Source organism: Lissotriton vulgaris, chromosome 6 (genome assembly GCF_964263255.1).
Source record: "Lissotriton vulgaris chromosome 6, aLisVul1.2, whole genome shotgun sequence".
In the NCBI taxonomy this organism is placed as follows: Eukaryota; Metazoa; Chordata; class Amphibia; order Caudata; family Salamandridae; genus Lissotriton; species Lissotriton vulgaris.
In genome coordinates, this window is record NC_141694.1 from 1,543,990,861 (window position 1) to 1,544,005,392 (window position 14,532).

General features: G+C 44.5%; 1 protein-coding gene across 1 annotated transcript in view; it reads left to right on the forward strand.

Annotated features, from left to right (window-relative positions):
- The window catches only part of SPTLC3 (serine palmitoyltransferase long chain base subunit 3), a 748,918-nt gene that overhangs the window by 522,702 nt on the left and 211,684 nt on the right, over positions 1-14,532 (forward strand). Inside the window, exon 7 of the mRNA XM_086927721.1 lies at positions 5,187-5,292. Coding sequence (XP_086783847.1) covers positions 5,187-5,292 — 106 coding nt within the window. The remainder of the gene's footprint in view (positions 1-5,186; positions 5,293-14,532) is intronic.

Consider the following 14,532-nt stretch of genomic DNA (forward strand, 5'->3'; position numbering starts at 1 on the left):
CTCGCCTTTGGGACCTTATACGTATTCAGCCATGCAGCATTTTATCCATTGCATTAGCCATTAAAGACATCAAAGCTTGTGCATGGAGTATGCAGGATTATGTACACCTGGAGAACATAGCACTGGTAAAGCAAAGCGCGTATAACAATGGGCGCACAGCATGTGCAGAGAATGTTTCAAAAAAGCAGAATCCACAAGTACACTCAGACCCAGAGTAAAGTACGCAATGACTACAAAGCCAAGTTCTTAACGTGCAGACAGTATACTAAGAGCATCGAGCACACGCAAAGTGTAGAATACACGTAAAAAATAAACGAAGAGTAAAGCGCAAGGAGGACACACAGCATAAAGTAAACGTAAAGCAAAAAAAAACCTCAAATGCAGGCAGATCATAGTATATTGAGCATAAAATACATGTAAAATACAGGAAACATGGTGTATGTTAATCAATCAATCAGATCATTTGTGAAGCGCACTACTTACCCGTGAGGATCTCAAGGCGCTGGGGGGGTGGGGGGGGGGGGGTGGGGCGTGAAGCTGGTACTCCTAGATTAGCCAGGTCTTGAGGAGTCTTTTGAAGGTTAGCAAGTCCTGTGTCTGCCGTAGGGGGATGGGGAGGGTGTTCCAGATCTTGGCGGTGAGATGGGAGAACGATCTGCCACCGGAAGTCGCTCTTCGGATGTGGGGGACTGTGGCGAGGGTGAACTCGGTGGAACAGAGCTGGCGGTGGGGGTATAGAAGCGGAGTCTTCTGTTGAGGTATGCTGGTCCGGTGTTGTGCCTTGTGTGCGTGGGTGAGGAGCTTGAAGGTGATCCTCTTGTTAAGGGGGAGCCAGTGCAGGTCTCTCAGGTGGGGTGTGATGTGTCTGTGGCGAGGGATGTCGAGGATCAGGCTTGCAAAGGCGTTCTGGATGCGTTGAAGTCGTTTCAGGAGTTGGGCTGAGGCTCCTGCATAGAGGGCGTTTCCGTGGTCCGACCTGCTGCTGACGAGGGCCTGGGTGACCATTCTTCTTGTTTCGGTGGGTATCCACCTGTAGATCATGCAGAGGATGTTGAAGCAGGAGGACGAGACGGCGTTGACCTGCTTTGTCATTGAGAGGGTAGACCTGAGGATAAATCCTAGGTTGCGTGCGTGGTCGGTGGGTGTTGGAGCTGTTCCCAGTGGAGTCTGCCACCAGGAGACGTCCCAGGCCGAGGGGGTGGATCTCAGGATGAGGACTTCCGTCTTGTCTGAGTTGAGCGTCAGTCGGCTATTCTTCATCCACTCGGTGACTGCTTTCGTTCCTTCGTGGAGGTTGGTTTTGGCGGTGTGGAGGTCCTTGGTGAGGGAGAGGATTCGCTGGGTGTCGTCGGCGTAGGAGATGATGTTGTCATGCAGTCTGGCGACGTGGGCGAGCGGTGCCATGTAGATGTTGAAGAGTGTTGGGCTGAGGGATGAGCCCTGGGGTACGCCGCTGATTATCTCGGTGGCTTCCGAGCGGAAAGGGGGGAGGCAGACGCCCTGGGTTCTGCTGGAGAGGAAGGAGGTGGTCCAGTCTAGGGCCTTGTCTTGGATCCCTGTGTCGTGGAGGCGTGTGCGTAGGGTGCGCTAGCATACTGTGTTGAATTCGGCTGACCGTTCCAGGAGGATGAGGGCCGCGGTTTCTCAGTTGTCTAGCAGGGCCCTGATGTCATCCGTGGCGGCGATGAGGACAGTTTCGGTACTGTGGTTGCCTCGGAACCCGGACTGGTATGCAGGATGTTTTTCTCCTCGAGGTAGCGGGTCAGTTGTCTGTTGACGGTCTACTCGATGACCTTTGCCGGAAACGGGAGCAGGAAGATGGGCCGGAAGTTCTTGAGGTCAGCCTTGGGTTTTTTGAGTAAAGCTTTGGTGTTCTTCCAGCTCTCCGGGAAGGTTGCTGTCTCGAATGAGAGGTTGATGGCTTTCCGGAGATGGGGTGCGATGGTGGAGCTGGCTTTGTTGAAGATGTGGTGTGGGTATGGGTCTGACGGAGATCCGGGGTGGATGGTGTTCATGATTTTGATGGTGTCGTCGTCGTTTATGTTTTGGTCCAGGAGAGCAGGGGGTCGGTGCGGATGGTGGCCGTGGGGGCAGAGGTCTCTGTGGTTGTCGTGGCGGTCGTGGCGTTGAAGCTGTCGTGGATGTCTGTGATCTTGCGATGGAAGAAGGTGGCAGAAGCTTAAGCGGAGGAAGAAGGTTAAGCAGAGTGCATATGTGCTCCTCACCCCGCCCCCTCGTTGGTTGTGCTTGCTCTCCTGCCCCACCCCCTCGTTGGTTGTGCTTGCTCTCCTGCCCCCGCTGGTTGTGCTTGCTCTCCTGCCCCCGCCCTCGTTGGTTGTGCTTGCTCTCCTGCCCCTGCCCCCTCGTTGGTTGTGCTTTCTCTCCTGCCCCGCCCCCTCGTTGGTTGTGCTTGCTCTCCTGCCCCCGCCCCTTCGTTGGTTGTGCTTGCTCTCCTGCCCTGCTATTGGCATTGTAAATGTAAAAGCTATTTATTTATGCTTTAAAAACATAAATAAAAATGTCATGAGCAATGCCAATAGCTCTAACTTTATTTAAGAATGCCGAGACCATTGCATTGTAAATGCTTGAGATATATATATATATATATATATATATATATATATATATATATATATATATATATATATATATATATATATATATATATATGTATGTATGTAATCAACTGTGTAGTTTATATAAAGCTACTGTATTCTCCAGTCTGCGTGGAGGGTGGGACAGACGCATGGTTGTAGAGGTCACATGGCAGAGACCTGTAAAGAGGTTTACAGCATAGTGAGCTTGCAGCAGTACAGCACAAGGGATCGATTGCACTGTCTGCAGCCAAGTACACCTGTATAATGTTCATGGCTGCCTCACTGAGCCACTCCCACCTTCAGCCTCTGCAGCACTGAGGACACCACAGCAGTCAGGCTGGCCCCCACTTAGCTCAAGGCTTTACACATTTGTGAGATGGCCTGAGTGTAGTCTGCTGGCCAAGGGCCGTTGCATTACATTTGGTATGGTGATAAAATTCAGGCCTCCCCTCTCAGTTTTGCAAAGAAAACATCATTCCATGTGTAACGCTACGTGGCACAAACACTGCTTTCTGCAATCACTGATCATTGCAGCTGAAAAGATGCACCTATAGAATTTAAGTATGAGATGGCTGCTTTGTACATAGGGAAAGGGCCATGACAATGCACAATTTTACCACAGTGCCCACACTTGAGGTGTGCACCATTAGGTTTCGCCTTTGTGATTAATAATAAGCTGCTGAAATCAGAGTTGACTACCTGTACTTGGTTCAGTACCGAAGCAGCATAAAACCTAAATAGAAAATATATAAAAGACCAATTTTTATTTTCAATTAAAAAAAATGAAAAAGTAGATGGCAGTGTTGTCTTGTTCTTCCAATATAGGGAGGCAGTTAGGTGAGATCTTCACATAGCTCGTGCAGGCACACCAATTTAACTGCCCAAACAAAGTCATAAAATCGAGTTCAAGAACTTGAGTCCACATAAAATGTTGAGTGAGATCAAATGAATACTCCTTGGTGGCGTCCGGATGAAAAGATCAGGAATGTAGCACAGCTGTTTCAATGTGTGCAGGCTGGTAAAGTAAACAAAAAATCAGCTCCACACAACAGTGGGTGGAGACAGTAATTCGGCACCGGGAACTGATAAGAACCCACTTTTAATATATTTTAAATTCAAGAGATTTAGCAGGCAAAACATAAAAATCTAGTTTGACTGGATACTTTTTTTTTAAAAATGCTCCGTATTTGGTGTAAGCAGTATCTTGAAATGTTTGCAAAAACCGGTTACCTTTCAGCAGTTGACTGCTTTTTTGGCCATTAAAATAGGGGGATTTTTTGCCTAGACCGCACAGAAGAGTTGTTTTGGGCCATATCCATATTTACAAAGACGCTGTTCCCTAAGCAGCAATTATTTCAGGAGGCCACTCGGACTTCTGCAAATGCTATAATGTAGTGAATATAAAATGTACATACTGTTCTCCAGGAGTGCTTCCTGTTTAAAGGGGTGCTTTTGGAGACCTTCAGGTGAACAGTGTGCAAAACTGAAACCGAAGACCTCTTTTAAATCAGTTTAATAGAGGAGGGTGTCTAACAGTGGAATTCACAATATCTCACTTTGCAAATTGCAGTAAATTACACTTAGGTTTTTTTTATCTTCAGGATATCAGCGTACATGAGCATATAGTATTATCATGTTTCATATATTCAGGAAGGAGGACTTCAGTGGTTAATCAACAGTATTTTATTGCTTCTTCGTTTCATCCTGAAATATTACCATAGTCCTCTAATTGTATACTTCAATAGCCTTCGCCACCACTCGTTTGCCCCTTCATTGACCAGTTTGCCTGGGGATTTTTCAAGGCTTTAGTACAGTGTGGCCTGCCCAGGGGTTCTTGTGGTAAGCAGCGGTTGGTCTCTTGCGGGAATGTGACAATTCCCAAATATTCACTCGGGTCGTGCTTGTGAATTTAATGTGGGTAAAGAAAGCACGTTGGGTGTAATTGCTCTGTAATCGGTCTCATGCATATTGAGTGTATAAGATCAAAGAGACGCTGCTTTTGAAAGAAGCGTGTATGTATGGGTTCGATTTCTGCCACTTGCATCATTGGTGGTGGATGACATTTTGAATAGGATATGCAGAATTTTTATTTTTATTTCTTCAGAGACGTATTTTGTATAGCACTGGGCCCTTTTATATCAATGTCTGTTATTAGGTAACAGCTAGATGGCAGTGCCATAAAAAACGCTGCATGGTCTACTTTTAATCACATAATATGCTGCATTCTTTTCTTTTTCTCGCTGCATAGTTTGATTTTCAGTGCCGCATAATTTAATCAACACTGCCTCATAATTTGGTCGTACTTTGCTGCATATTTTCAGAAGCCCTGATTATAAAGGTCGCTGGTATATTGAGACAGAATATATTCTCTGGTAGCAGTCTGCCTAGGAGTGAAACGTGGGTCAAAGCCTGTGTTCTACTACTGTACCTTCTCCTAATGTGTTAATAATCTGTCAAGTTTCTCTTCTGAGACTTAAGTTTTGAAGTTAATTGTGACTTGCAGTCACTATCCACAAAGATGAATATACATGCATGTTTAAGTAAATAAGAGTTATCTTTGTTGCAAAATTTGTATCTTTTTATTCCAAGACATGAAGAGCCTGGAGAAGTTGCTCAGAGACGCTGTTGTCTACGGCCAGCCTCGAACCCACAGAAGTTGGAAAAAAATCCTCATCATCGTTGAAGGCATTTATAGGTGAGTGTTGATTATTTAGCATTATCTTCCTGCTCTGCTGTGCACTGAGAAAGAAAAACATGGTCAAAGATAATGCTTGATATGATGTGTAAATATGTTTCGTTTTCTTGTGTAGGCATTGGGGCATGTGAGAGAACTTCTCCAGGGTATATCATAATTTTATTTATTTATTTACTAGACTGTTTGCAACCACGCCAATTTGTGCTAGTCGTAGAGAGTCTCATCATGTTTCCTGATAACAGAATGGGAACCCATGGATCGGCTATTCTTATCTTTTTTTCATATAAACACACTTCTTGTCCTGGCATCTAGATAATAATGAATTGTATCATGAAGGCAAGCTAGGAGAATCGAGAAAGAAGTCATAAGAAAGTTGTAAAGACTGTGAACCCAGGGGCAGAAAAAAGGAAGTCCATAGTTATCCAGTATCTTTAATAGATTCACATGCCTGAATCATTCCCCGTCACCGAGGCGGGAGTCCCACGGTATATAAAAATGCAGTGCCAAAGGTAAATTACAGTAGTAGGCCCTAAGAGAAAGGCCTGAGGCCTAGATTGTATTAGCCTATCTACCTCATTATGCTTAAAAGACTAAAGTCTTTGTTCCAACCAATCAGCTCATAGCACCCTCTAGAACCCTCTTTGCAGAGCCAGTTCTCCTCAGATTTTCATTGCATGTCGTGTGGAAGGGAGTCTCCTTGAGTCTACTCAGTTTTTTCTCTACCTCAGGATGTCTGACAAGAAGGCCTTGTTTAGACCTTGCAGAACATGCGAAAAGAAAAGAGTTTATGTTGATGACCAACATAAGGACTGCTTTTATTGCCTTTATCCGAAGCATGAGGCAAAAAATTGTAAGATCTGCCGCACCTTCCCTTCTAAGACCTTAAGGAATAGGGAGGCCAGAGTCCTTTTATGGCTCACATCTTCTTCTGCTGATGATGACGACAGAGCTTCAACCTCCAGTAAAAGAGCAAGATCAGAAGATGATTCTAAAAGTGAGGGGAGAAAATATGTCACAACCTCCCACTCCACTTTGGGCTCTTCACAGAGATCTCCATCTTCTCTCCCTGAAGCCTCAACTCTCAAGGAATCTAAAAAGCATAAAACTGTGAGTAAAAGCTGCTCTGCCTCCTCAGCTTTTCCTATAACTACCATCTGTTACATCTTCTGCCCCCTCATCGACGGCGACAATTTCTACCACAGCTATCACATCTCCTATCAACTAGGATTTCCATTGTGGCAAAAAGAACTATCTTCGACGATCCGTCGACGACAACCTCGTCGTCGTCGAAGAAACACTCGTCAACTAAGGTACCGTCGACGATGCCTCCATCGAGTCTGTCGACGAGAGGTCCGTCGACGAGAGGTCTGTCGACAACGAGTCCGTCGACGATGGTCCCGATAACTAAGCCAGTGTCGACGCCTACAACAATTCACAGATGTCACCATTGCCTACAGTGTCACGAGATCAATAGACACTGCTTCTACAAAGCCTCTTGTCACAATACAGGCATTTTCTATGCCTATTTCTTCAAAAACTTTCCAACTAACATCTTACCTGAGGCAAGAGTGTTCTTATATCTCGCCACTTACGCCCTCTCATCTCCTAGAGACTTATGCTCATGAGGAGGAGGATGACTTTGATGATGATGACAACGAGGGAGCGTTTGGGATAGCTCACCATCCTTCGGAATTAAATATTAAATGTCAGGATGCTGAGGAGGATGATGAGTACGCTGAGAATTACTATCAAGAAGACTTTGTAGTTCCTCATCGTACAGCATACCAGAGGCAGTCTCGGGCTTCAGAGTCCAGCCATCTGCCACTGAGCCTCATCCCGGACTTACAGGCCATGTTGGCAGACTATAGACAACGTTTTCCACCACAGCAGGTCGTTTCTCCACTCCAACCTGCAGCAATTCCAGACCCTATTCCTCAACCTGAGATTCCAGCACCCAGGTCTCCGGTCGCAGAACCTAAACAACCTACTTTGACTACCCGTACTCCGGATACTTCTTCAGACGAAGAAGTAGATGAAGGCGAGTTACCGAATAATCCTCCTTTGGACCCATGGGATGATTGTTATCCCCATACCGTCTCCACCAACTCCACAACCTTCAGACTCACCACCTGAAGACATAGGTGGATTTCATAATCTTATGCAGCGAGCTGCGAGTAGATTTCAACTACCGGTAACAGTGGAACAGTCGGAGTGTTTTCTTCATGATTTTAAAGAAGAAACTAGGATGGTGTCCAGAGCCATTCCTATTATTAGATTACATTTGGAAGGAAGGCGTCAAAGTAATGAGAAATCCTGCTTCTGTACCTGCCGTACTTCCACGGATTGACACACAATATTGTGCTCCTCTCGGTATCCCTATATTTGAAGGCAACAAGGGCACCCAATCAAGTCAGCAAGGGACCTTGGGAATAGACTCTTTTTAAACAACAGTGGTCCCTTACAAGCAAAGGAATACAATTAAATAAATATAGACAGTAGTTTCTATATTAGTGTGACATGTCCAGCCGGACAGAGGTCGAATATTTACTTTAGAGTAATAGCGACAAATTCATCAACAATTTACAAGGTGGGGCACAAGCCTGTTCCCTACTTAAACAATCACAAAAAGTAAAGTTGGAGAGCTTGAAACAAAAAGGGCTTTTAGGCAAAAGCTTATGGTTCTGTAAATATCACAATTTCAATAGAAGAACAGAAAATTCCAAACACCTTTACATGTTAAATGACACAAGGTACATAAATGTATGAGGTGCGCAATTAAGGTGGACGGCGTTTCGATCCCACTACATTGGTATGGGGATCATTATCAGGACATTCAGTAAATGCCTAAATGATAAAAGCCTCATTTGCCGTGAATGAGCCACTGTGGAGAAGGCTCATGAACTGGTGAATTGCAATGGATATTGCGGAGGATGGACCCGAGAGTCGAAGTCCAATATGAAGCGTCAAGCCAATACCTGGCAATACGAGTGATCGCTTCAAATTAAAGCAAAATTGCAGAGAGATTAAACCAGTGTCAGTCCGTCACGATGGAGTGATAGCCCTTCATGCCTTACTGGACACCCGCGGCCAGATTCGGACATTTCGCAGGCCGCACAACAAAGATAAAAAAACCCGGCCACTCCCATTACTATGCCACCAGATAAAGAGACACATAGTTTGGACCTTATCGGGAAGAGATTTTCCACCATGGCTGCCGCCTCAATCAGGGGTGCAAATTCTTTGGTGATCATAGGACATTATGATCGCCAAATGTGGTCAGACATGGCTGGTCTGATTGATCTAATTCCAGAAGATAAACGACAGGAGGCTCAGAAGATCTTGATGGAAGGGGAGCGTGCAGCTGCAGAAACTATTGACTGCGCTTTGGATATCGCAAATACAAATTTTAGACAACTGGCAGGAGCAGCAGTTCTCTGGCGTCGGGGCTGGCTACAGGCTACCACCTTTCGGCCTGAGGTCCAACTTAAAATTCTGGACATGCCTATGATGGCGAGTCTCTGTTTGGGAAACACATAGACAACGCCCTCCAGGCGATCAAAACGGACACTGATACCGCAAGATCCCTGGGTTCCCTGCAGTACAAGCAGGGATCTTTTAGAGGTGCTAAAGGACGTGGATATTCCTCTAGAGGAAACTATTACCAACAAAACAGACAATATCATCCTCAATACCGGAAGAATTATCAGTCTTCCTACCGCCAGTCTGGTACGGCTAATTTCTCTCGCCAAGGAGGCTGAAAACGCACAAACAATCAAGGGCGAGATATTCACAGAAAAGAGTGAGATCAGCTGGGTGCCAACCTCATTTCCTTCCCTCCCTGTGGGCGCGAAAATATCTGGATTTCTACACCAATGGCAACAGATTACATGGGTGCTAGACCTCGTTCAACATGGACACACCCTAGAGTTTGTCACCAAAGCGCCAACTACTCCGCCCAGGGGACCCCCTCCCCCTCACTTATTGTTCAAGGAGGTTCATTCAATGTTCCTCAAGAACGCTATAGAAAAGGTTCCAGTTCATCAGATGCGGACAGGCTTCTATTCCCGTTTTTTCCTCATAAAGAAGAAATCAGGGGAATGGCGACCGATTATGGACCTGCGCAATCTCAACAAATATCTCAAGAAGTAGGGTTTTCGCATGGTCACTCTTTCAGAGATTCTAAGCTGGCTGAACAAGGGAGATTTTATGGCTTCTTTGGACATTGAAGACGCATACTTTCACATCCCAATTTATCCAAAACATCGAAAGTATCTCCGTTTCACTGTGGCTGGCGACCTCTATTAGTTCAAAGTGCTCCCATTTGGCCTCAAATCGGCTCCAAGGATTTTTACGAAGTGCCTGGCTCCGGTAGCGGCAGCATTACGCTCTTCAGGGATCCAGGTTTTCCCGTACTTGGACGATTGGCTAATCAAAGGTCCCTAAAAGTACAGAGTACAGAACGACGTAACAACGTGCCGCAATCTCTTTGCATCCCTAGGTCTCATTGTGAACAAAAACAAATCCCAATTGCTTCCAAGAAAAATCCTGCCCTTACTGGGAGCTCGTCTGGATACAATGCATTCTTGTCTCAAGAAAGGCAACTCCGTCTGCAGAAATTAGCCATACAAGTGTCAAAAAGAAAGTCACTTTCTATTTGCCTGTTCGCTTCATTTCTGGGAATCTGTTCTTCGGCCATAAATCTCATCCCACTAGCACGTCTGAAAATGCGGCCTCTGCAGGAGGGGCTACATCTTCAGTGGGAGCAAGTGACCGGTTCCTTCGACTACATCATCAAAGTAACCCCACGCATGGTAGATACTCTTCAATGGTGGGCGCAACTGCGCAATCTGAAGCAAGGACTCACATTCTTGCAAACTCCTCCGGACTTCGTTCTGACGACAGATGCGTCCATGGATGGCTGGGGAGGTCATCTCCAAGACTTACAAGTACAGGTCAAATGGTCTCAGAAATACAAACAATGTCACATCAACAGTCTGGAATTGAGAGCCATCTTTCTATCCCTGCAGGCGTTCCTTCCCAGAATCGCAGGGTCTTCAGTCCTGATCTGAACGGACAATACCACCAGCATGTTTTATGTAAACAAGCAGGGAGGAACAAGATCAGCTACGCTATCAAAGGAAGCTCAGGAGTTATGGGAATGGCTAACACTTCACAACATATCTCTCAAAGCAGAACATGTAAGAGGCCTCCACAATGCCATAGCGGACAAGCTCAGCAGATCCTTGTCAGATTGCCACGAGTAGGAACTGGACAACACTCAATTGGTCAGAGTGTTCCAGGCATGGGGCAAGCCAACGTTAGATTTATTTGTGACTCAACAGAACAAGAAATGCCGGTATTACTCCAGCATATACCCTCAACAGGTATCAAGAGGTAATGCCCTGTCCATGTGATGGTTAGGGATTTATGCTTTCGTCTTTCCTCCGATCCTGTTGATTCCAAGAGTGTTGCGCAAAATGAAGCTGGAGAGCTGCCGTCTCAACCTAATTGCTCCCAGATGGCCTTGCCATTATTGGTTTCAGGAGCTCATGTTATCACAGGAACCTCCAATCAAACTTCTCCCAGCTCCAACACTTCTGTCACGCAACAAGGGTTAGATACTTCACCCAGTCCCTCAATCTCTGAAATTACACCCATGGCTCCGGACTTCTTAGAGTTTCAACACCTCCAAATTCCCCAGGATTGCCGGGATATCTTGAAGAGTAGATTGAAGACTTATTGTCTTAAATGAAAGCAATTCTGCTCCTGGTGTATATCAAACACTTTACACCCAATTGAAGCTCCTGCCGAAAAAATTCTTCCTTACTACTTACATTTGGCTCACTCTGGTGTTTCTTTTTCTTCGTTAAAAGTCGATTTAGCGGCTCTATCCAGGTTCAGGAAGGTAGCTGGCATTCCCTCACTATGTTTCTCATCGTTAATAAAACAGTTCATGAGAGGTCTTTTCCGAACTTATCCTCCGGTTAACCCTCCACCATCGGAATGGGAGCTCAACACGGTCCTTTCACAACTGATGAAGCACCCATTCGAACCTATTCACAAAGCCGACCTCAAGTACCTAACATGGAAGGTCGCCCTACTTCTAGCTCTGACATCTGCTAAAAGATTAGGAGAAATTCAGGCTTTCACTGTAAAAGAACCTTTCTTGCATTTCTCTCAGGATTATGTCACTCTTCGAATGAATCCAACTTTTATACCTAAAGTGCCTTCTCAGTTTCATCTAAACGAGCCAGTGAAATTACGAGTTTTCTTCCCAAATCCTACAACTCCAGCGGAAAGAACACTACATTCTTTTGACATCAAGCGATGTTTGAAGTTTTATCTGCAAAGAGCAAAAAACTTCAGAAAATCAGATCAGTTATTCGTGGCTTATGGCCAAGCTACGCTGGGGAAAGCGGTCACTAAAGCCACAATTTCCAGGTGGATAGCCTCTGCCATCCCTTTTTGTCATGTCAAATCCAACAGACCATTGCAAAGAACTGTCAGGTCTCACTGTACAAGAACTGTAGCGGAGTCTACAGCATTGTTTGCAAGAGTGACGTTTGAAAATATTTGCTGTGCTGCAACATGGAAGAATGTTCACACGTTTACAAGACATTACTGCCTGCAATCAGCAAGTCAAGAAGATGCGGCAGTTGGTCAAGCGGTCTTACGTCATCTGTTTCCATAAGAACAGCTTCAGGTAACCAGTGTTTCCTTTATTTAATGATCAATCTATGCTTTTCAATATGTCTGTGTATGTAAAAATGTAAATGCATTACAGTTTGTATACTTGTTATGCGTGAAATTACTTTTCCTGATTAATATCACATGACAGCTCTTTGAAATCAAGTCATGTTTGTTGTTAGTAAGGTACTTACTTCACAATTGTTGGTTGTTAAATATAATGTTTATGGGAGTGTCTCACTATAAGTCTCCCACCATCCGCAACCGACTCTTACCTGGCATACTGCTTGCTACTCTGTTTCAGGCATGTGAATCTATGAAAGATACCCCAATACTGGATAAGAAAACAAGTTACTTACCTGTAACTTCAGTTATCCAATATTGGTATCTTTCATAGATTCACATGCACCCACCCTCCTCCCCGGAGAGTCAGTTCTCTAATTTGGGATATTTATTTCCCACTTGTGCCAACGAAAATCTGAGGACAACTGGCTTTGCAGAGAGGGTTCTAGAGGGTGCTATGAGTGTACACATGGGGACACTGCGGAAAGGATGCTATTGGGGCCAAACTTGTGGAATGCAACAAACTGGCACAGAGCGAGGTTATGCATTTGGGCAAGTATGCCATGGCACAGTTTTACGGTGAAAGAGTGGCTGGCAGCCACTTTGGCGGTCCTGCTCCGGCCGATCCGCGAAGATAGCGAGGTACTCACTATTATGTACGAGCAGCGAAACGCCTCTTCATGATGCGGGGCAGATGGTGGACCACTTCCGCTGCTACGACTTAGAACTATACACCTCCCTATCTTATACGATGAACAAGCCATCAATGATTATTTTGCTCACATTATCATGAAATGGCTTACAAATGAACACAGGGAGCTGCTCCACCCCATGGGAATGGTGGCCACACTGACATTAACTAATGAATTATTGGGATGTGTCGTGCATTCCTATTTGCATGTAAAGTGATTTCTCCTATGTAATCTCTATTTATTTGTTGAGCGTGCCGGGTGGGAATGAGGTGGCCAGCCTCAAATTTCAAACTATATATCTATTGCAAGTAAAAAAATGCACCAGACCCTGCCCGCACTGATGTGGTTGCAAAAACCTTGCTCAATTTTTCAATTTATAATTGTCAACAATGCAATTTTAACTACTTTAATACAATTCACTGCACATTGTCTCCAAACATTAATGTTTTTACTGCGGATAACTCTCCGCAGTCATATCATGGTTTATGCATGTTATACAAACATAATACATGACATCTGATACATAATAAAAAAATTATAACTTTTTACAAAAACAATAATGTCTGTAGTTATTTCCCAATGCATTTCAGGATCAACTGGTCCCTTCGTTAGGGGAACTAAAACGAAATATAGACACCAATGTTAAACACAGGGGGAGGAACTGTTGATTGGTTACATCATATTTGGTCACACGTAATTTAAACAATCTCCCACAACAAGCCTGCATGTGTTCTTGTGGTAATCTGAAAAAGTTAAAAATATAATATCCATGTGTGTTTAATGAATGCAAGATGATAAACCAGCCTTCACCAAGTGCTGCATGACTAAAGTATGAAAGTACATCACCAACCTCCATGCAACCAGTGCATTTAAAGCAAATACAACCACTCGTATGCAACTTACATCTAAGAGCATATGTCTCTTTGTATCGTATCCAGTGCCAAATCCGTCTACAGAAAAATAAGTAATGAGTGATGTAACACATATACTGCCAAAAGAATGAATACCCCACGAAAGTGCTCTAAACCACTCTATGCTCAGTAACAGCCGTTACCTTTCTGCAATCTGTATACTGCATTCATTAAGTCTCGACGTATCCAACAAAATCCGTCCCATACCGTGAAAAGCTCTAAAAACAAAAAGCATCTGTCAGCTTCAACCTACTATCAAGCAGTAAAACCAGACACTCACCAGAAGCGTACTCCCCTCACCTCAAAGTGCTGTCAATAATCCGAGCGTACTCCGTATCACCAAAACCGGGAAGCCTGATTTCCCGGATCAGCCTTCCCCATAAATCCCCGCTTCTCCATGAACAAAATACAACAGAACTACAAAGTCTGTCTCGATTATACACCAACATTGTGGCGGCCATCTTCAACTGTGTAATACAATGATATCCATGATAATCCGGCTATAACTTCGGTCTTCAGTAGGTAAACACTCCAATACAAAATACTCGTGAAAGTACAACTCCTATGAAATTCTACCGCCATCTTACAAAAAAATATGAAAATGCCCTAACTGAAGTGAAAAGAAATGAGTAATGAACTCTAACCCTCCTTACTCGAGTTCAGCCTCTAGGCTCACAGATGTAATCACGCATGAAAGAAAGATAATGGCGTAAAGTCTATATCGATTGAAGCACCTCACAAAAAAATGTTTTTCATTGATGACTCAAAATCTGAACCTTGACATTCTATGCCATATGTGACACCTTGTCATCCATACAATCCTATATACCCTATGGGTGCCAACAATCTCTGCCTGAGGAATCCTGGGTCAAAGGCCTTTCGCTCAG